At 36.3% G+C, this 17,420-nt stretch overlaps 1 protein-coding gene across 2 annotated transcripts in view; it reads left to right on the top strand.

The window, feature by feature from the left end:
• Positions 1–698: 698 nt before the first annotated feature.
• Positions 699–17,420, top strand: part of LOC113048347 (butyrophilin subfamily 1 member A1-like) — a 120,347-nt gene continuing 103,625 nt past the window's right edge. The window contains exons 1-9 of one of the 2 annotated variants that reach the window (XM_026210143.1): positions 699–869; positions 1,149–1,208; positions 1,545–1,898; positions 3,275–3,547; positions 3,765–3,872; positions 10,497–10,559; positions 13,710–13,742; positions 13,977–14,003; positions 14,270–15,632. In XM_026210143.1, the coding sequence (XP_026065928.1) occupies positions 1,151–1,208; positions 1,545–1,898; positions 3,275–3,547; positions 3,765–3,872; positions 10,497–10,559; positions 13,710–13,742; positions 13,977–14,003; positions 14,270–14,805 (1,452 nt within the window). In that variant the 5' untranslated portion in view covers positions 699–869; positions 1,149–1,150 and the 3' untranslated portion in view covers positions 14,806–15,632. Of the gene's footprint in view, positions 870–1,148; positions 1,209–1,544; positions 1,899–3,274; positions 3,548–3,764; positions 3,873–10,496; positions 10,560–13,709; positions 13,743–13,976; positions 14,004–14,269; positions 15,633–17,420 lie in introns of those variants that run through there. The other variant, XM_026210125.1, reaches the window with a different exon arrangement.

The following is a 17,420-nucleotide window of genomic DNA, read 5'->3' as shown; positions in this document are numbered from 1 at the left end:
CTTTCTCAGATTACAGTGATCTGGCCACAATATCCAGCAGTTTCTTCTACTCTGCTTGGAGCTCATGTTTGAAGAAGGATCCTTATTTGAACAAACATACTTTTAAACATTTTAATACATATAGTATACTATAACTTAAGTTTCTGAAACTTTACCATCAAATGTTTTAGATTGTAAGATTTTTTAAATTGTGTTTTCAAGAAGTGTCTTATGTTCACCAAGTCTGTGTTATATATATATATATTTGGCATGTCAGTAATACAACCACAACAATATGTGGCGCCAAAAACGCTGATTTGATGCTATTGATATTGAAAACAATTGTGATGTTTTGTTTTAGGATTCTTTGAATAAAAAGAAACCACATTTTGTGAAATGTAAATCTTTGACATTATAGATGTGACTTTTGATCAGTATAATGCTCCTCAAACATGAGTGTATGTTGAATGTTGTGGTGTCTGTGATGATGCTGTGGAGCGTCTCCTCTGCTCTCAGTCTGTTGTGTGCTGTAGGAGCGATGAGACACTGACAGCAGCACAGTCTTCAGGTCTGCTGTCTAACATTACTATCAACTGACGAAGAAAGAGAGGCAGAATTAAACAGCACTGATGTTTACTGACCAAACAAACGGTTTGGATTTGATCATTGTTACTGTGTATGCTCGCTAGAGGCTGACATTTTTTCAAGTAGGAGCAGCTGCAGGAGGATTGGGGCCTGTCTTTGTCAACGGGTAGATTGTGAAAGTGAAACTGAGGCTGTAATGTTCTCCTTTCGATCTTAACTCTCGTATCAACATTTTGTTAATATCTAATAATCATATAAATCATTTCTTCAGATACTCCTGTGAACACATTAATGCTCAACTGAAGGTAAGTCAAGAACCGAGCGAAAAACACATTTACCTGAACAAGTGTCTGTGTGACTTCAGATGTGTTTAACCGGTTAGTTAGGTCTAGAAGTGATACTAAATCATACAAATACATTTTTAAAAATGATCAATTGAAACAATACTACATATTGTGCTTTTTGGACTAATTTAACCAGTTGATTGTAGATGTGTAAGTGCAAGTATTCAGAGTGAACACATGCATGTTAACACACGAGCTGACTGTTTATTATAATGTTTTATTTTCCTTTGTGTCCTTTAGAGATGAAGTTCATTTGTTTGACTTTGCTGATTATTAGTGGAATTACAGATTCAATATCAGGTAATTATTCACACCCATGAAAAGAGCTGAAGCTATATTTAAGCTATAATTAAAATTTAGCGTATAGTTCAGGTGACCAGGTCACTGTACATTATGCTATTTATTACATGGCTACTTGGTTAGAATTAAGTTTACAGAGAGACATTTATTAATGTTTAATAAAACCGAGGAAAAACACACACAAGCAGTGTTTTCAAGCAGAGATGATCGGACGCAGAGCTGTGTGGAGAAGGACAGTCACTGCTTTACATGTGAACACTGTAGTCCTTGAAGGATGACAGTTCAACTTACAGGAGGTTCACATTTAATTAGACCTGCTCTCTTTCTCTTTAACAGAGCGGTATGAAGTCGTGGGATCTGCAGATCCTGTGTTTGCTGTAGCTGGTGAAGATGTGATTCTGCCCTGTTCAGTCAAACCCAACATCAGTGTTGTAGACATGAGAGTGGAGTGGTTTAGATCTGATCTGAAAGACTCACAACTAGTGCATCTTTATGAGGATAATGAAGTCAGAAACAGAGAGCAGATTCAATCCTACAGAGAGAGAACAAAACTGAATCATCCAGAACTACAGAGAGGAGATGCATCACTCAAACTCTCATCAGTCCGAGTCTCTGATGAAGGACTTTATAAGTGTTTTATTCAGTCCAAATCCTGGTCTGATGATACCACTGTTGATGTCAGAGTTGAAGGTGAGTAAACCAGTGAAAACTAAAGGCTGGAATACAATACACAACTTCTAAATTCTAAAAAACAGATTTTAAACCATACACTTAACGACTTTGTAAATAATCACAAAGTAAAGCTGGCCATCACACATTAAACGACTGAGGGTCACACACCACCAGACTTTCAAGTTTTTCTGATAACAAACTCACAGAAACATGCATCTTGTTGCTTACAGACGCGTGACAAATTAAAACAATATGTGTCCTAAAATCAGCTGAAAATATCACACGTGTTTGATCTCTGACTGGATGGAATCAAAGTCTGAAGCTAAAAAATTGGAGTCTGTGACCTTCATACACTACGCAACTCAAATCAATTCAAATCTGCAGACTAGCTCTGACTTTCATCAACTAGAATCAGCTTCTCCAGACTGTAAATTGGGGGAAAATTGGGGAAAATGTTGTGTACTGTATTCCAGCCTTAGCATGCTCTAACTTAAAGGGTTAGTTTACTCAAAAATGAAAAATATGTCATTAATAACTCACCCTTATGCTGTTCCAAACATGTAAGACCTCCGTTTATCTTCAGAACACAGTTTAAGATATTTTAGATTTAGTCTGAGAGCTCTCAGTCCCTCCATTGAAGCTGTGTGTACGGTATACTGTCCATGTCCAGAAAGGTAAGAAAAACATCAGAGGGTCAGTTAGAATTTTTTGAAGCATCGAAAATACATTTTGGTTCAAAAATACCAAAAACGACGACTTTATTCAGCATTGTCTTCTCTTCCGTGGCTGTTGTGAGAGAGAGTTCAAATCAAAGCAGCTGGATTTCCGGTTCGCGATGAATCATTCAGTTCACCAAATCGAACTGAATCGTTTAAAACGGTTCGCATCGCTAATACGCATTACTCCACCAATGACTTAAGCTGTTCACTTTTTTAATGTGGCTGACACTCCCTCTAAGTTCAAACAAACCAATATCCCGGAGTAATTCATTTACTCAAACAGTACACTGACTGAACTCTCTCTCACAACAGACACGGAAGAGAAGACAATGCTGAATAAAGTCGTCGTTTTTGCTATTTTTGCACCAAAATGTATTTTCGATGCTTGAAAAAATTCCAACGGACCCCCTGATGTCACATGGACTACTTTGATGATGTTTTTCTTACCTTTCTGGACATGGACAGTATACCGTACACACAGCTTCAATGGAGGGACTGAGAGCTCTCGGACTAAATCTAAAATATCTTAAACTGTGTCCCGAAGATAAACGGAGGTCTTACATGTTTGGAACAGCATAAGGGTGAGTTATTAATGACATAATTTTCATTTTTGGGCGAACTAACCCTTTAAAAAAGCCAGAACAACAACAGAATGATCTTCTTGTTGGTCTGTAGCTGTAGGACGTCCTCCAGTGATCACTGTAGATGGGTTTGATCATTCAGGAGGGCTTCATCTACAGTGTGAATCTGAAGGCTGGTATCCTGAACCTGATCTTGAGTGGCTGGACAGTGAAGGAGTCAGTTTGAGTTCAGAAACTACAGAGACACACAGAAACACAGACAGATTCAGTGTGAAACACACCATCACTGTACATCACAGTGACGACAAGATTCACTGCAGAGTCAGACTGAGACATCACATGCTGGAGACACTGATTATCAGCTCAAGTAAGTACTGACTTCTGTTAGTATTATTTTGTCATCTTGTGGTATTTTTGATGCAGTAAAAAGACTTAATGATTATCAGCTCAGTCCGTTACATTATGTAAAGCTAAAACATTTTACTGTCTATGTACAACTCATAACTGAACATTGTTTTTTTATTAATTTAATTAAATTACCTTTATTTTACACAATGTGCTTAGTTTATGGTTTTGTTTTGCAGGTAATATGTTTAGTTCATGGAGGACTTCAGTCATCATGATTTCAGTATTTGTTGTGCTCAGTGTGATTGCTGGAATACTGATAGCTGTGTTTGCTCGTAAAAACAGAGGTAAAATACTTGTTTTCTTGTTTTTTTTATATATTTCATGTACCGTATTTTCCGGACTTGGCTGGTCCTGCGACTTATAGTCAGGTGCGACTTATTTATCAAAATTAATTTGACATGAACCGAGAGAAATGAACCATGAGAAAACATTACCATCTACAGCCGCGAGAGGGCGCTCTATGTCTTCAGTGTAGTCTACAGAAGCACACATACAGCGCCCTCGTAATGCGTATTAGCCCGTAATGTTTTCTCTTGGTTCTTGGTTCTAAATAAATGCGACTTATAGTCCAGTGCGACTTATATGTTTTTTTCCTCGTCATGATGTATTTTTGAACTGATGCGACTTATACTCAGGTGCAGCTTATAGTCCAAAAAATACGGTAAATAAGGCAGTATGGAGATAATTTTTAAGGCAAGGCAAGTTTATTTATATATGTAATTCAAAGTGCTTTACATAAAAAAAGATTAAAACAATCATACAAATAATCACAACAGTAAAAGCAAAATATTACAAATTTAAAATTATATTTAAAAAAATTGATTTTAAAATTAAAGCATTTGAGAATAATAATAAAATGAGGATTGTGAGGGTGGTTTCTCTGCAGTGGTTCAGGCTGTAGGATTGATGAAATAACTAAAGAAACGTTAACAGCACAATGGTATAAAATTGTCTGTTTTCTTGTCTATTACCCCTCACTGCCACTTATACCAACCACAGAAATAAGAGCAGTTAGAACAGATAAATATGTGGGAGAGCATTGATATTATGTGACTATTTTGTATTGCAATAGTTAGCACTTTAATTTTAATGTTGAATTGAGACTAGTTAGCAGCAAGCACATCCTTTATAATGGGAATGGTTTAATAACAGTATTTCATTATGCTTATACTTGAACTGGTTACAAAATAGATGAAGGATGGTAAAACACAAACAGTTAAATGTAGCCAGCATGTGCGTAAACTGTTATCTGAGAGAGAGAGAGAGAGAGAGAGAGAGAGAGAGAGAGAGTGCAGAGTCTCAAGAGGAGGGCCTTATCCCTTCCTTGAGCATGTGACTTGCACATCTGGCACATCTGCATCAGCTGGATTTAGAGGTGTTTCAGACACATCTGTACAACTGAACCGGATGTGTGGTTTGGTAAAGTGTCGCCCCAGTGTTGTCTTGAACTGAGGGTCTTCATGATGCCGCAGGGCCTGTCTCCTCTCATGCCAGTGTTTAATGTCCCGACAAGATTAAGATTCTGGATAAAAGCAGTGCAATACCTGGCAGAAAATATTGATGTCTTGCATGGCTTCATCCCAACGCTGCCACAGACCTCTAAAGTTGTGCTGGAGTTTTATACTTGGGGATTTTAATAACTGTAAGCTCAACAAGTCACTGAGTATTTTTTATCAATACGTTACTTGTAATACAAGACAGAATAAGTCAATTGACCTCTGTTATGGCTCCATCAAGGGGACAATGAAATCTATTGCTGGTTTTCTGATCATAACAGTTTATTTGTTACCTGTGTATAAATCAGTGCTACATAGAGAGCGAAGAGTCCGAGTTTGGACGGAGGACAGTTCATTGACTTTACAGGGGTGCTTTGATTGCACAGACTGACTGTTTTTGAGGACGTTTCAAGCAATATTGATGAACTTACAGAGACGGTGTGTGCACCAAAGAGCAGCTGAATGGAAAAAAATGTAAGATCAGCAGTCTTGGGGTCAAAACCTTGGCAGGAAGTGAGAAGAAGGATACCAAAATAATCAGACTGGATGCTTTTAACTCCACTATACATTTTGTGGATAATTTAAATGAGTATTATTTAAGGTTTGACAATCGTGATTTTAGTGCAGAAATAAATTAATTAAAACAGAGAACACTATCTAGTAATTATGGAAATACTGAATTCATAAGGTTAAACGTCTTTTTCAAAATGTAGATGTCAAGAAGCGTCCAAGGCCCGATAACATAGAGATAAGGTGTTAAGGATCTGTGCAGATCAATTATGTGAAATCACCATTATATTTTTAGAGTCTCTTAAAGTACAAAAATTCCCCAAAATATGTAAAAAAATCTAACATAGTCTCTGTGCCAAAAAGTTACCAAGATTTTAAATGATTTTAGACCAGTTGCAAAATCATCATCAACGTCATGAATTTTGAAATGCTTTGAAAAAAAAGTAAAGGAATTGATTTTACAGAAGACAGAGACCAGCTTTGACTCATTACAGTTAACCTGCAGAGAAGATAGAGGTGTGGAGGATGCTATCCTTTATCTTTTAAAGAGGTCATATGACGTTGCTATAAAGAACATTATATTGTGTATTTGTTGTAATGCATTGTTTTTATGCAGTTAAAGGTTAAAAAACTAATTAGTTTTCACATAATGTACATTTATTGTTTTTCCTCTATGCCCTGCCTTCTGAAACACATCGATTTTTACAAAGTTCTGAAAAGCAAGGTGTACGCTGATTGGCCAGCTATGTGAAGGTGTTGTATGGAGATTATTTATTGTATGTATGTGTTGTGACTTACTGCAGCAAAACTAGTTTCCCCCAGGAGGGACAGTAAAGCTTAACAACAAACAACAACAACAAACCTTCGAGTTCTGTTAGAAATGAACAGAAAGCTCCTGAAAGTCCAGGCCACCTTCATCATGGAGCACAGCTCAGATATTCTTGCCACCCAAACCATGCAGACCCACAGCTGCCACCATCTTCAGCCAGCTGGAGGAACTCAGCATGCTGTTTGAGTAAATGAGTGCATTGCAGAAGCTGAGGACTCCCAAGACTAGAGAAGAACTGAAGGAGTTAAATGACGATGAGAGGTTCAGAGCTTTTTAATGAAGCAATGGAAGAATGTTCCTCCAAGCTACAGACAATGATGGAGAGACATGCACTGAACTATTCAAAGCCCTTAGAATCTTTGATCCTTCCAAGGTATCTGGTTTAAAACCTGATGTTATGAATTATGTTCAAGTTGTGCCTGCATTGAGCAACATCACTACATCTGGACGGACAAGAGTGATGCGGGTGAGGTTAGTGCAGTGGAGTGGTGAGCTGCTGAGAAGATCGCATCCCAACACTCGCCCCACAGCACTGTACCTGCATCTCCCCACTACTTCAGTGCTCTGTACCTGCATCACCCCACTACTTCAGGGCACTGTACCTGCATCACCCCACTACTTCAGTGCACTGTACCTGCATCACCCCACTACTTCAGGGCACTGTACCCGCATCACCCCACTACTTCAGGGCACTGTAACTGCATCACCCCACTACTTCAGTGCACTGTACCTGCATCTCCCCACTACTTCAGTGCTCTGTACCTGCATCACCCCACTACTTCAGGGCACTGTAACTGCATCACCCCACTACTTCAGGGCACTGTACCTGCATCACCCCACTACTTCAGGGCACTGTACCTGCATCACCCCACTACTTCAGGGCACTGTAACTGCATCACCCCACTACTTCAGTGCACTGTACCTGCCTCACCCCACTACTTCAGGACACTGTACCTGCATCACCCCACTACTTCAGTGCACTGTACCTGCATCACCCCACTACTTCAGTGCACTGTACCTGCATCACCCCACTACTTCAGTGCACTGTACCTGCATCACCCCACTACTTCAGTGCACTGTACCTGCATCACCCCACTACTTCAGTGCACTGTACCTGCATCACCCCACTACTTCAGGGCACTGTACCTGCATCACCCCACTACTTCAGGGCACTGTACCTGCATCACCCCACTACTTCAGGACATTGTACCTGCATCACCCCACTACTTCAGTGCACTGTACCTGCATCACCCCACTACTTCAGGGCACTGTACCTGCATGTCCCCACTACTTCAGTGCACCGTACCTGCATCACCCCACTACTTCAGTGCACTGTACCTGCATCACCCCACTACTTCAGGGCACTGTACCTGCATGTCCCCACTACTTCAGTGCACTGTACCTGCATCACCCCACTACTTCAGGACATTGTACCCGCATCACCCCACTACTTCAGGGCACTGTACCCGCATCACCCCACTACTTCAGGGCACTGTACCTGCATCACCCCACTACTTCAGTGCACTGTACCTGCATCACCCCACTACTTCAGGGCACTGTACCTGCATCACCCCACTACTTCAGTGCACTGTACCTGCATCACCCCACTACTTCAGGGCACTGTAACTGCATCACCCCACTACTTCAGTGCACTGTACCTGCATCTCCCCACTACTTCAGTGCTCTGTACCTGCATCACCCCACTACTTCAGGGCACTGTAACTGCATCACCCCACTACTTCAGTGCACTGTACCTGCATCACCCCACTACTTCAGGGCACTGTACCTGCATCACCCCACTACTTCAGGGCACTGTAACTGCATCACCCCACTACTTCAGTGCACTGTACCTGCATCACCCCACTACTTCAGTGCACTGTACCTGCCTCACCCCACTACTTCAGGACACTGTACCTGCATCACCCCACTACTTCAGTGCACTGTACCTGCATCACCCCACTACTTCAGTGCACTGTACCTGCATCACCCCACTACTTCAGTGCACTGTACCTGCATCACCCCACTACTTCAGTGCACTGTACCTGCATCACCCCACTACTTCAGTGCACTGTACCTGCATCACCCCACTACTTCAGTGCACTGTACCTGCATCACCCCACTACTTCAGGGCACTGTACCTGCATCACCCCACTACTTCAGGGCACTGTACCTGCATCTCCCCACTACTTCAGGGCACTGTACCTGCATCACCCCACTACTTCAGGACACTGTACCTGCATCACCCCACTACTTCAGTGCACTGTACCTGCATCACCCCACTACTTCAGGACATTGTACCTGCATCACCCCACTACTTCAGTGCACTGTACCTGCATCACCCCACTACTTCAGGGCACTGTACCTGCATGTCCCCACTACTTCAGTGCACCGTACCTGCATCACCCCACTACTTCAGTGCACTGTACCTGCATCACCCCACTACTTCAGGGCACTGTACCTGCATGTCCCCACTACTTCAGTGCACTGTACCTGCATCACCCCACTACTTCAGGACATTGTACCCGCATCACCCCACTACTTCAGGGCACTGTACCCGCATCACCCCACTACTTCAGGGCACTGTACCTGCATCACCCCACTACTTCAGTGCACTGTACCTGCATCACCCCACTACTTCAGTGCACTGTACCTGCATCACCCCACTACTTCAGGGCACTGTACCTGCATCACCCCACTACTTCAGTGCACTGTACCTGCATCACCCCACTACTTCAGTGCATGTGGAGAGACTTTTTCTCACTATTCTACACTTCTAACTGAGCACAGACAATGGTTAGCAGAGGACATTGTTAAAAAGATGCTGAATGCCAAATTTATCCAGTAGTACAAACCCGATTCCAAAAAAGTTGGGACACTGTAAAAATTGTGAGTAAAAAAGGAATGAAATAATTTACAAATCTCATAAACTTCTATTTTATTCACAATAGAATATAGATAACATATCAAATGTTGAAAGTGAGACATTTTGAAATGTCATGACAAATATTGGCTCATTTTGGATTTCATGAAAGCTGCATATTCCAAAAAAGTTGGGACACTAAGCAATAAGAGGCTGGAAAAGTTAATTGTGCATATAAGGAACAGCTGGAGGACCAATTTGTAACTTATTAGGTCAATTGGGAACATGATTGGGTATAAAAAGAGCCTCTCAGAGCGGCAGTGTCTCTCAGAAGTCAAGATGGGCAGAGGATCACCAATTCCCCCAATGCTGCAGCGAAAAATACTGGAGCAATATCAGAAAGGAGTTTCTGTTTGCAAAAATTGCAAAGAGTTTAAAGTTATCATCATCTACAGTGCATATCAACAATCTCTGTTTGTAAGGGTCAAGGCCAGAAAACCATACTGGATGCCCTGATCTTCAGCCCTTAGACAGCACTGCATCTCATACATGAATGCTACTGTAATGAAAATCACAACATGTGCTCAGGAATACTTCCAGAAAACATTGTCGTTGAACACAATCCACCGTGCCATTCGTCGTTGCCGGCTAAAACTCTATAGGTCAAAAAATAAGCCATATCTAAACAGAAGCGGAGGCGTTTTCTCTGGGCCAAGGCTCATTTAGGGGCCGTTCACATGTCGCGCCTAAAAACGCGTGGAAAACGCTAGCGTTGCTTTCTCCTTCTTTCCAAAGCGCTCGGCCACTTGCGCTCCTGAGGCATCTGATGTTGCTGTGTGTAATGAATGAAATGAATATAATTTACAAGCTTCACTTCTTGAATGGAATTAGTGAAATAAATAAACTTTTTGATGATATTCTAATTACCGGTATATGACCAGCACCTGTAGTTTGAGGCAAACGTTGCAGTAAATAGTTAGTTAGTTAGTTAATAGTGAGAATTGGTCCCCAAACTAAAGTCTGATCAATAAGTTAATTCAGTATTAATGTCAAGTCAGTTTTCATCCACAAAATATTTAATTAACAGACTGTGTATTCATATACTTTTGAGTATATATTTGATTGTGTATTTTGTAGTTATTGTTCACAAATTATATTTGTATTTGTTGTCTGAATGCTGTTTTCTCTTGTCTTTATTCTTAATCTTCTTCAGATCACGATCGACTACAGAATGAGAAGAGCAGACTACAGAATGAGAAGAGAAGACTACAACATGGTGAATTTATCTTTATTACATTAATAATTCATTATTCATTTAAAGTCAGCCATAAAACACTGTTTTAACTGTGTATTAACTTTATTTTGTGTATATCTTGGATCTGGTAAATGGTCACCAGTTGTTTATATAATGTATATTTATTCAGATGATGTTATGGCTGGTTGCAAAAACAATATATAACAAAAGCTGTATTTTTTTAGTGAACACAAAAGAAACCGAGCGTACTGGCGAAAAACACAGAAAACTGAGCAACCAACTTAAAAATGATTTATTATATTTATTAGAAGTTATTTTAAATGCTGTTAGTGAGTAGTCGAGTAGATATCCTCAAACGCTCAATTTTACGACAGGTTTATTCATCATTCATCCAAGGAGAGTTAAACCGATGAGCTGCTCTGGATTTCATTGGAGCAACTTCATCCAAGATTTAAAAAGTCAATACTCATAAAAAAAGAAAGGTTAGGCGAGACTTAATTACCAGTCTACAAGATGATTAATTTTAATTAATACATATGTTAAATATAATACAATTATGATCTGAAATAAAAAGATCCTCATATAGATAGATAGATCAGAACCAATATTTAAGACTAAAAACAAGATTTAAAGTATGTCCCGTTATATGAGTAGGACCAGTAACAGGTAATCACAACTCTAGAGAGATTAAGAATAGATTATAAAAAATCACTAAAATCATCTAAGAAGGAGTTATTAGGGCCAGGTGGACGATCAATTAAAATACAGTAAAAGGGATCCATATGATCAACTTGAATCATTTGCAATTCAAAGGAAGAGAAAGACCCAGTATTAACTACCCAGCAGAAGAAAAAAAATGTTTCTAAACACCGCATTGAGTTCACCACGGCCTGAAATTATCTGCAGACTAATAGAGAATTGGTGGGTTTTTGTTAAATGTGAGCCAAAATCATCACAAATAAAAGAACCAAAGACTTAAACTACTTCAGTCTGTGTGCACTGAATTTATGTAATACACATGTTTCACACTTTGAGTTGAATTAATGAATATATGAACGTTCCCACGACTTTCTAATTTATTGAGATGCACCTGTAAATATATACACAGAAATGAACTGGTAAGACTGCAACAGAGCAAATTTAGAAAATATATGAAATAACATTTATTGAATTACATTGAATAAAATATCAGTTAATTACAAAATGTTTGTATAAAGTGTTGTGAATGATCACTATCCATTCCTTATTTTGTTTGATTTTTAATTTTCAAATACTGAGTAACAAAAATGTTTTCTATGTGTTCCCTTTCTAACAAGATTTTAATGTTTGACTCTAATCATAATGTCAAACCTGATACTTATCTAACCAAAAATATCTAAACCTTGACAAAAGGTAGTCTTTAAGAATGTTTAGATATATATCTAAATGCAAAACCTACATAAATGTAGAAATTATGTCTAAAAACAGCCTCTGTATATATCTGTACAGGGTCGTAATACAAGAGGTTATGCAATATTACACAAGTTTTTATTTTTTAATGCCACCAGATGACCCAATTCTCACTTCACAAAATGTTTTTTAAATGCCTTCACTCTATTTTAATTTAAAATATTGCATTTATTAAAATAAAATAGTAAATAAAGAAAGAAATAAAATATATATATATATATATATATATGAATTCTAATGGCGAAAATAGCTCATTAAAATTGTATAAATATTGCATAGTATCATAAAATTCCCTCAAAATCGTAAATAATAATAAAAAAATATTATTGAACAAAAATATATTACATTTAATCTCCTGGGAAAAAAAGGTCACTTTTGACCACAAATGAGGCAAGTGTGTCTCCTAAACGAAGAGGCCAGAGGGTTAACAAACATTATATAATGCTTAACAGATCACTACTTAATATATATTCAAATAACTAGAAACATAAAATGATGTGTGGTTAATGTTTACTAAACATTATCTAATGATCAACAGATAATTAATGTAAATTACAATGTTCATAAATGTCATTAAACTTAATTCATATGATCATGCAAGTTTTGAAAATCTACAGATGATTTTAACAGATGTTATACAACGATTGAAAGCTTTTGTTAATGTTCAACACTTTTGCTGCGGTTGAGGTGTGAGATGGTGAAGGTTAGAGTTTGGTGGGTGTTTAAGGGATGGGTAAGAGGTCAAGAGTGTAGAGGGGTCAGTTTGGTTACTATAAGAGAACATGGTTCAATCTGTTTATATTACATTGTTTTGATAAATTAACAAGTTTTTTTTCTTGAAAAAAAGATTTGTTTTCTGCTGCTGATATATGATTAAAGGAAGTCCCTGTTTAATGATATTGTATATTAATATAAGTGTTGAGGCAACAAGAACATGTTTTTCACCCAAATTATAATGTGTGTTACGTCATTAAGAAGCATTTACATAAACTTAACTAATCACTCTTTACACAAACATTGTTACAGCAGCTAAAAGTCTAATGATCATAAAGATACTGAAAGATTATTAAACGTTTATAAACATTTACAAATGATGAATAGTTTCCACTTTAGATTGGCTTCTGCAAAAACATGAACAAATAATTAATAAATAATTTGTAAAGATGTGTGAATAGAAGACGTCTACACAACAAACTTAGACCAAATATATGAACTTTACAGACTGTTAATGAATTAACAGTTAATGAATAATATTATAACATGAATAGTTCACTGAATAATAAAGAGTTAAAAATGACTGATTAAGCTATTTAATAAACATTTGTAAATGTAAAGAAGAGCATTATGTGATATGAACTGAAGTTTAATGACATTTGTTAGTATTCACAAGTACAGTAACAAATAAGCTTGTAATCACTGTTTAATTTCTGTTAAAATTATTTGTAGATTTTTAAAAAGTGCATGATCATATGAAATTGAAAGTTTAATGATATTTGTAAAAATGATCTGTTAATCATTAGGTAACTTTTAATAAGTACATTAGTAAACCTTAACAAGCACATTATCTCATATTTCTAGCTATACACACACAGCCCCTGATACACACTCCTGTGAAGTTAACACACACTACACACAACTACATGATCATTACTTGTTTGTCAGAGTAATAAATATGACAGAACTTTAATCTTCTTTTCTCATCTTTTTCTGAATTTTCTTTAGAACGTGATCAACTGAAGACAATCATACCTAAAGGTGAATTTGTTTTATAATGCTTAATTTTAAAATATAAATTATTAACTTTGAATTATTCTGCAAAACAGTGAATGAACATGCTGTGCATTCATATGTGTATTCAATTAATTATACTTTATTATAAGATATATAAACTGTCTAAAGTCACCTTGGATTTTGTTGGTCTTCAAGAGATGATTTCATTATTGATCTAAAGATGAAGCTTTCATAACTTTATATTTTTTCTGTTTTTAGCTCTCACACATTTAAGAACACACAAGGGTGAGTAAAAGGCATAATTGTTTATTTTAATAAAGGCACGTTTCATGGCATAATTATTTATTTAAATATACATTATTTATAATAATTATTTATCAAAATTATGAACATTATTGTTTATAATATAATGTATTAAATGATAAGTGGTGTATCTTTATAATATATTATATTTGTCTAGTAAAGTTCTCATGAGTCCTATAAAAATAAGTAATTGTCTTTATTTCATGATATACTCAACTTTAAAGCAGATTTTTCAATATTTTCCACAGTGAATGTGATTCTGGATGCTGATACGGCTCATCCTCGTCTCACCGTGTCTGATGATGGGAAACAAGTGAGAGATGGAAAGAGACGAACAGAAAGAGTGAATAGAGGAAAAGACAGATTTGATATATATCTTGGTGTTCTTGGGAAGGATGGATTCTCCTCGGGGTGTTTCTACTTTGAGGTGAAGGTGAAGGAACAAACTAGGTGGGATTTAGGAGTGAGCAGAGAATCTGTGAACAGGAAGGGCTGGATCAGTCTGAGTCCTGAGGATGGATACTGGACTGTGGGTCTGTGTAATGGAAAGTATCAGGCTTATGAGTCTTCAGATGTCTCTCTTTCTCTGAGTGTGAATCCTCAGAGGATCGGTGTGTTTGTGGATTATGAGAAGGGTCTCGTCTCCTTTTGTGATGTGGAGTCCATGTCTCATATCTACTCTTTCACTAATCAGTCTTTTGATGAGAAACTCTATCCATTTGTTTGTTTGGGGTATCGGTATAATACAAGCCCCACTCCACTGATTATCTGTGATGATTATTAATGAGATCAGTGACTGAATTTACATGATCCACTGAAATAAACCAAAATACAATTTAAACAGTGTAACAGCAATAAATATTAAATATTATTTGCGCTTCCAGTCAAAAATATGGTCACACAAGGGTGATTTTATGTTTTCTGTGATCTTAAAATGTTTTGGTTTTAAGACGTCTGCCTTAAATGTGTAAAATTACTTTTTTTTTTTTTTCTTTTTTTATAAATATAAATAATGCCTATATATACATATGAATTTCTTTATGAGACAGTGACTTTATGATGAATAATGTTTTGATCTGTAGATGATGAATGAAAAGCGTCATGAAGAGCTCATCGTGCAGTTAACTGTTTCTCCTTCAACACTGTTTGCTGTCGGTGGATGAATGTTTTTAATTATTGTTTTTTTTTTTTTTTTTTGATTTCTCATTGATTTTCTATTTCATTGAATTACAGTTAAATGAAATTTAAATTGAGTGCCAAGCTCCTAAAAGAACTGATACACACAGAGTACCTGGTTTAGTTCACCTTGTGTTTGTGTTATTTGGACTTTTAGGTTACATTCTGCCCTGTTTTGTTCCTGTTTCCTGTTCTGTTTGTAGTCCTTCTGTAGTTTTTCTTATTGAGTAGTTATTATTAGTAGAATTATTGTTTGTGTAATAAATACTGTATTTAGATCATATTCTTCTCTTTAGTTCTGTAATCCAAGTCTTCTGAAGCTAATCATTGATCATCATCTTTCTGACAGAGTTCACAAATATCTGAGTGAAATGTCTGATGTGAATTCAGTACTGTAACATCTTTCATTCAACACTTTTATATAAAATATTATAATATGTGCTCAGTATGTGAGTCTCTACTTTTTGTTAAAAACGTATTATTTTAGAATAATTTTCTGAATTCTCTCTTCCAAACAAACAAACAAACAAACAAAATTTCAATATAGTCCTATTTTTAACAGCTGTTGAGAAAACACATGAATACAATAAAACCAAACTGAAGTATTCAATCAAGGATCATTTGCAGCTTTAGATAATATTTCATATTTAAAATGAAAGTATTTTTCAGTCAGTGTCAGTAAACAGCAGCTGCTCATATGACAGTTTATCTCCTAAAGTCTGACAGCGTGTTTCTATCTGTCTTTGTGAAATATTTGAAAAAACATTAAATTAATACACAATATTTAATCATATAAAGGGGAAAGAGTTAATAAACGTGCAAGTGCAAAAAGTGCAGTTATTACTATTAAAATAATACAGATTATTAAATGAGATTTAAATGAGCTCTGTTTAATTTTTCTAATTTCATTAATGAGCTCATTTTAAAGGCTTGTATAGAAACTATCACTGGGTAAAATTATAAACCATCAAAAAAAATTATATATTATTTGTTATCTTTAATTAATATAAATGTGCAACTGTCTTGTTGATACTCAAAAGCACGTTTTATATTTGATCCGATTTAATTTATTTTTCTGTCTTGTCATTGAGCAAAAGTAAATGATTTACTTAATTGGAAGTAAATTTAAATTTTGTTGGTTTAATTGAAACTATTTGTTACACATTAAATCAATAATTTGGCGTTCTGTGATAACCACGTGACCGCTGACGTCATCGAGGCTGGGTTTGAGAACTTTCTGATCGACGGCCATCTTGTGTTCCTCACAAAATTACATTTTAAACCAATTTTCACTATTAACTTTTCTAAATTCTTCCTCAAATTCCAAAAGTGGAAATTGTCAATGAGTGTTGAAGATTTCAATGTGATGTAATTAACATTTAAAACTGTTTGACTCTCAAGAGTGTAAATGTAGTAATTCAGTGACATTTAACAGTAAAATCACATTCTGAAGGTGAAGAAACTGCTTCATTTATACAATGTAGATTTGTATTTATTTGGATATTTGATTAAAAAACATGTAAAACAAATTCAATCCAAATAAATCTATACTGATAATTTGATGTATAATCATATAAAAATATATTGAGTTGAAAATTCATTTTTAGTTCCAGTTGACTATAGAAATCAGTTGAGAAGTAAATAAATCGATTACATGTAACAAGTTGATGTAATTTAAGTTGATCCAACGACACATTTTGTTCAGTGTACATTAGTATTTTTTGTTTATTATGTTCTAATACACAATAAAAACATTATCATTGCAATAATCATATAATAAGGTCCAAAAGTGAAAATGTCACATTTTGATTTATCAACACTCGGAGCAAAAAAATTCACTTCTTTGAGTCATCATTTAAGTTCAGTGATACAGAAATGTAAAACTAATCCAGTAATAACTTATTTACAATCGTCTTATGAATGCTCATATCAGCAGAACTAATTCAGACACAATTATGAAACAGGATTTTGAAAAATGTAAGTAAACTCTATCGACTGCCTGAATTCACAGACGTCTGAATCTGTTTGTGCGTGTGACAGAGTGTGCTGTGCGTTTCAGTTTAACAGTTTTCCTGGAACAGAAAATGATTGTACAGTAGATGTTTTTATGAAAATGTATTTGATGTGTTTGTGTATGTGAATATTTTGAAGCAGAACATTTGCATGTTAACACCATTCTGTGAGTTTATTATAAAACATGTTTTCACTTGTCATATTTCTATT

This window comes from Carassius auratus, chromosome 3 (assembly GCF_003368295.1).
Source record: "Carassius auratus strain Wakin chromosome 3, ASM336829v1, whole genome shotgun sequence".
NCBI classification, from domain to species: Eukaryota; Metazoa; Chordata; class Actinopteri; order Cypriniformes; family Cyprinidae; genus Carassius; species Carassius auratus.
Note: the sequence above shows the minus strand (reverse complement) of the source record. Positions and strands in the feature narration are given on the sequence as shown.